Source organism: Octodon degus, unplaced genomic scaffold (genome assembly GCF_000260255.1).
Source record: "Octodon degus isolate 3935 unplaced genomic scaffold, OctDeg1.0 scaffold00138, whole genome shotgun sequence".
Taxonomy (NCBI): Eukaryota; Metazoa; Chordata; class Mammalia; order Rodentia; family Octodontidae; genus Octodon; species Octodon degus.
This window is the reverse complement of record NW_004524714.1, coordinates 576,349-582,270: the sequence shown is the minus strand read 5'-3', so window position 1 is coordinate 582,270 and position 5,922 is coordinate 576,349. Positions and strand designations below refer to the sequence as shown.

General features: G+C 42.3%; 1 protein-coding gene across 1 annotated transcript; it reads left to right on the top strand.

The window, feature by feature from the left end:
- The first annotated feature begins 2,481 nt into the window (after positions 1-2,481).
- LOC101583193 (neutrophil gelatinase-associated lipocalin-like) lies at positions 2,482-5,612 on the top strand. Its single transcript, XM_004641606.1, has 5 exons — positions 2,482-2,619; positions 3,036-3,172; positions 4,530-4,609; positions 4,696-4,893; positions 5,491-5,612. Exons 1-5 carry the CDS (start codon positions 2,482-2,484, stop codon positions 5,610-5,612), a joined length of 675 nt encoding a protein of 224 aa, XP_004641663.1.
- Positions 5,613-5,922: the final 310 nt, after the last annotated feature.

The window sequence follows — 5,922 nt, the reverse complement described above, 5'->3', positions numbered from 1 at the left end:
TTTCCAAAAGAATTGGAAATATCACAGCACAGAGATATATGTGCCCATGCATATAGAAGCACAATTTGTCCTAGCTAAATCTTAGAAGCAACAGGAATGCCCATCAACTGAAGAATGGATAAAGAAGATGCAGTCTTTATGTACAATGCATTATTACACAGCAATAAAGAAATAAACTTGAGGATTTTATGGGTAAATAGATGCAATTAGATACCATACTCATAAATGAGATAAATAATGTCCAATTGCATGAACATCATTTTTCTCCCTCATGTAAGAAATTGAAAGCATAAATAAAATAAAAAAGTACAGTAGATATTATGAAAGGCAAAGGAATTTGTTCAAAAGAAAATAACTGGGATGGAGGAAGGAACAGACCTAATAGACTGAAAAAAAATATATATCTAAGATAATTGTACTGCTTATTTCTATTGGGTAATTATAAGCAACATTTAATGCTTAACTGCTTGATAATTTTTTATGCCTAGGTCTGGTAATCTAAACAACTACTCTGAAGATAGTAAAACACATTATAGCAACCATTGTTAATTTCCTATGATTTTGTTCTGAAATTCTGTTTTATTTGATTCAAATTCTCAGTGAAAAGGCCATGGGAGAGGCCCTGTGGGCTCCTTAGGCAATTACAAAGCCAGGATCTCAGTCAAACCACAATTCAAGAGTGCATGGAGGTCACCAGCCCCGTTCAGGGGTTTCAGTGTCTTCTTGGCTCACCAGGTTGCTTGTCAGGACCCAGTAAGGAAATGGTCTCACTTAGGAATATCTGGAATCACCATATAAAAAACAATATGAGACCCTAGGCTTGAGCCATTTGGCTTCACATTATCAAAAGAAGTGATCATAGGGAAAGTATTGCTCTTTTTTACCACTGAATGTCAAGGTGAAATCCTGATACGCTATGTCCCAAGACATTGGGTACACAGCAGCAGAGTGAAGTCCATCTTCTTAGGGTAGGGGCCTGAACCATGTTATCATCCTGCCAGGGCTCCACTTTTAATTCTCCCAGAAACCTTACCTCTCAGTTCTCTTACACAGAGACAAGGATGGTTTGAGTACATGATTGCTGTCCTCTTCTGAAGTGACTCAGACAAGAAGGAAATTCCCTGAGGATCCCTGATAACCTGAATGTTTATGAATATAGTGACAGATGTGTGGGTAGAAAGAGGGGCTCAGGGCCTAATCTAAGGGGCCTTGGTAAGGGCCAGGATCTGGGCTAAGAGGTCTCAACACATACGCTGTGTCCTTTCTTGTCCAGAATATTCACTGTCATCTGCAGCAGCATCCCTTGAACTTTACAAAGTCCAAAAAGAACAACAGAACCTATGCAAGTAGACATGTCTTTGCCACTGTAATTTTTCTTTTCTTAAAGGTCTTTATTTGTTTTCCTGAGACCAGGTTTTCCTCTCTGTTTTATTCATATCTGCCACTGTACTTGTAGGTCAGATGCACTTCTAGATGATTCTTATCTCAGCATTCTGATTGCTGAGATTTCAGACCAGGGGAAAGCACGTCTGTCACATCCTCTGTTGATGTGCTTATGTTGTAGAATTAAAGAATAAAGAAAAAAAATTTGAGAAGTAAGACAAATTATTTATTTTAGGTGCACAATTCATTCTGTGGATGCATATACAAGGAAGCTGAACCTCAATCAAAGGAAGGTTCTAGCATTTCAACATTTCATGAAATTGAGATGGTGTTTGGGAATTTGGAAAGGTAAGGATGCAAAGAAAGTCACAAAACAAGAAAAAGGCAGCTACTTGCTCAGTGAAAGGTCCACCACTCAGCCTTGAAAGACAACAAATTTAAGGAATTCTAAGATACCAAAGGACTCATTACAGAAATACACTTCTAAACCTTGTTTATATTTCCTGACAGGAGGCATATTCCAGTACAGGAGAGGGCTCAGTTTAGGAAAATATAATAGTATACATTAACACTATCAGAGCCAAGGGCAATGGTCACATGGAGGAGGTGTCAAAGAGTATTTGCTCAAGACTAGGAAGGAAAAGACTGCTTTCCTCTAAATATTACTTTAGGTAGAGTGAGTTGCATGTCTGTGTGCACACAATCCCTGGACTCACAGGTTCAGGTGTGAGAGTGTCTATCAACTATACTTGCTGACACACAGGCTGTACTGATCAGATGAAGTTATGATGAACAGTGAGCACAGAGACATAGCTCTGGACACAGTGAACAGCTCAGGGTCCATCTCTCCCATCCCACTTGGTTTGCCCTCTCTTTACATATTGCACAACCCTGACTGTTGTGAAGGAGGGTGTATCTTAGCACGTATTCTGGAAGAGCTGCTGGCAATAAGCTCTCTAGTTCAGGATTTGGCAAAGCAGGGATCTGGCCACACATGTAGACCCAGGTTGGGTACTATAAGTAGCCTACTCTAGGCAATTTCTCCAGACGACCTCTTTCTTTTTCAAGACCAGGCTGGCAAACAGCTGCTGTGTAGCCATGGCCCTGTGTCTGCTGTGTCTGGGTGTTATTTTCCTGGGTGCCCTGAAGATGCAAGCTGAGAAGTCTCTTCCAACTGCTACCCCAACTCCACCACTGAGCAAATTCCCCCAGCAGCCAGACTTCCAGTATGAACAGGTAGGTTTCTCAAAGAGAAGATTAAGAGGGTTAATGAATGGAGAGAACAGGAAGAGAGCAGGGAAGAAGCGATGAGACTCAACAGCAGTGTTGGGAAGGAGGACTCAGAGAATCCAAGGCTCATGCATGTTCAGTTGGAACATCTGCAGTCTTTATTTCCAGTAACAGTGTGAGGTTCTATAAGACCCACCTGACATTTCTACTGGGGAACTCCATCAATAAAATCTCAGTGAAAACTCCAAAGTCATGATCATCCTTGTGTGTGTAAGATCAAAACTGTTGCTGTCTTCCCAGAGTAGTTTATTCTTTGGGCTTTGCTACCAGGTGAGCTGCTGTCCTGTGGTACCAGTAGACACAGCATGGGAATTGTGGGCCTGTGTCGTCACTGGGTTTTGACTATCATCACATCCTTGCAGTTCCAGGGAAAGTGGTATTGCGTTGGTGTTGCCCAGAACACGCATTTCAATGAAAGCCAAAACGAACCAGTCTTGCAAAACACCATCTATGAGCTAAATGATGACCACAGCTACAATGTCACCTCTGACTGGGTCAGGTAAAGCTGTAACATCCTGTGGTCTAACAGGTAGAATGGTGACATAACCTATGTGTTAACCTACTGAATGAGAGTGTCCTTGTTCTCATTGCTCTATACCAAGTCAATGTTCCTCCCTTCTTTGCTTTGTCTTCCCTAAGATTCTTGCTTACTTATTTCTCCTTTTCTGTTGTTTCCTCTGTCTCTTCTTCCCACTCTTGCTCAGTCCCTCCACTGATATAAAAAAAGTAGTTTCAGCAAAAGTACAGAAGGAGAAAGTTAAAAAACACTCATTTATCCCAGAATGGAGGAGGGACATTGGTTTCTTTAGTAGATCTTTCCTATGCTACATTAAATATTTTTTTTTCAAAGTAGGCTGAAGTAGTTTAATCCTAGTTGGTCTCCCTTCAGAGGTCAATTTATGAAATTCACAAGTTTGAATTCAATCAATGAAACTGAGTAGACCCTGTCTCAATTTTAGAAATAAAAATGAACTCATGTATATAGCTCAATGACAGGGTCATGTGTTCAACAACTGTACCTTTACTACAAACACTGTCATCACCCATGAAGAAAAAAGGAGCTTCTGTCATAGTAAGAGCTGCTGGCCTCACTTAAAACTGCAGCAGAACATCCATTCATCAGTATGGCTGCTGTGCAGGGAGTGAGGAACTTTTGGGAGAGACGCAGTTCTAGACTGAAGTCCATCTTAGTGAGCAAGCATCTGCTGTGGGGCTCAACAATTGGAGCAAATTGAAGCACCTGAAGCACAAGGTTGACATAACAGCCATATTATCTGAAGTAGTCTCGGTAGAGGAGGAAAGATATGTGGCAGAAATGGAACACTCAAGGTATCATGTACTGACCTTTTTGCAGTTCGTTTTCACTTTAACCACTGGTTAGTTCCCCCATGGAGCATTTCAGAATTGAGGGGATGGGATTATGGTGTAAAAGTTATCTGTACTCTGATGAGAGATGAAATTTTGCTAATGGCCAGGATATTGCTTCACATTGAATGCAATAGAAACTCAGAAGAGAGTTGCATGAAAATTTCAAAGAGCATAGCAGTAAAGTGAGTGTAGTGAGTCACTGCATGGGACTGTTTTCATCAGGCTGCCTCAGGATGGAAGCAGGGGTGAAACAGTGGGAAAGGGTGGGTTAAAGCAACCCTGCAGAAGGCCATTTGGATGTACAGAGAGGAACTACAAGTACCACCCCTGTGGACCAGATGGGGACCCTCTCATAATGAAAGATAGGTTTTGCTGGTCTGGTACTTCAAATCGTACTGTAGATCCTGTCCAGCTTTCTACAACCCAGGAATAGGGTCTTGTGTCTTCTCCTTCTTCACCTTGGTTAAGCACCGTATGCACTCTTACAGGGATGGGAAATGTGAACACGATAATGGGATAATATTACCAACTGATGAGCCAGGCCTGTTCTCCTTGCAAAATGTGACACGTGAGTCCTGGGTGAGGGAGGTATGAGCTGGCATTCTGTAAGCAGTGTCCTTCCTAAAGGAACAGGCTTCCTGCCCTCCCACCCAGATGCATGCATTGAAGAAGCTGATGCTATGGATTGGGTAAGATGGGGACAAAGGATGAGCCTTAACACCCATCCTACAGGTTATGGTGGAGTACAGAATTTCACTGTGCAAGTGCTAGAAACTGACTACAAGCAGTATGCCATGGTGTATTTAGAGAGGATTGTTCATAACATGGTGTTCTTTAAGCACGTGCTCTATGGTGAGTGATCCCTGCATATCCTTAGTGTCTTGGTGGGAGGGACTTGTAGAAACTTTTCCCCAGAAACAAGAGCCATAAGGTTCCTCCATGTCAAAATCCCCACTTAGGGAGTAGGGCTTTCCACACCTCATTGGGAAGGTTCTCTGAGGCTATTCCATCAGGAAACAGTGTTTAGGCTTAGGAGTTGTCACACATGTGTAAATACAGTACTAGTTTGGCTGAGCCAGGAAGGTCAAAAGTTTGTGTATGTATTTATTTTAATTAATTAATTAATTATTTGGTACACATTCTCACTATGCAGCTTGAGATTATAGTGATCCTTCTATCTCAGTTTCTCCAGGGCTGGAATTATGTGTGAGTGCCACCAAGCCAGTTTTAGTGTGCAGGACAGCACAGGGACAGCATATCATGTAGTACCGAGATCCAACCCAACTCATTCCACTTGCCAGGCAGGCGCTTAGACCACTGAGATAACTCCCTGGACCGAGGATGGTTGAAATTTTAAGCACAGCTGCAACACATACCAAGACAAAGGCGTAAAAGTAAATACATTAGAGAAATCCCTTTATTTTGCTACTTGTTCCATTTGGGACACAGGGAGGAAGAAGGAATTGAGTCCTGAAATGAAGGAGCACTACCGTACCGTGGCAAAATCTCTGGGCGTCCCCGATCGCTATGTCACATTCACTGACCAACATGGTAAGGGGTATCTGCAATGATGCAAGTGGAATGGTGGGTGTGTCCATGTCTGATGCTAGTGTATGAGGCACAAAAGAGAGAAGACCCTTCCTTGGGTCTCTGTGTCCTCAGGTCTCTTGGCATCAAGTACTTCCTGGGACAGTTTAGCCAAAGCCTGCCTAAAGGACTGGCTTTTGCTCAGGACCACATATCCCAGTATCCCTAGTCTTTGCTTTCCAGTATCAGTTCCTACTTATACCTTGTGATTTCCTAATCTGAACCACCTTCTTCCTGATATCTTCATTCTGAATGTGATGGATCATCTCACATGTGCCCTTCAGCTTGCTATTT

Excerpts from the sequence above, each read along its gene's own strand:
- LOC101583193 (XM_004641606.1), top strand. The coding sequence starts at position 2,482 with ATGGCCCTGTGTCTGCTGTGTCTGGGTGTTATTTTCCTGGGTGCCCTG. Across the intron at positions 3,173-4,529 it reads GTCACCTCTGACTGGGTCAG|GGATGGGAAATGTGAACACG; the intron begins GTAAAGCTGTAA and ends GCACTCTTACAG. Across the intron at positions 4,894-5,490 it reads CTTTAAGCACGTGCTCTATG|GGAGGAAGAAGGAATTGAGT; the intron begins GTGAGTGATCCC and ends TTTGGGACACAG.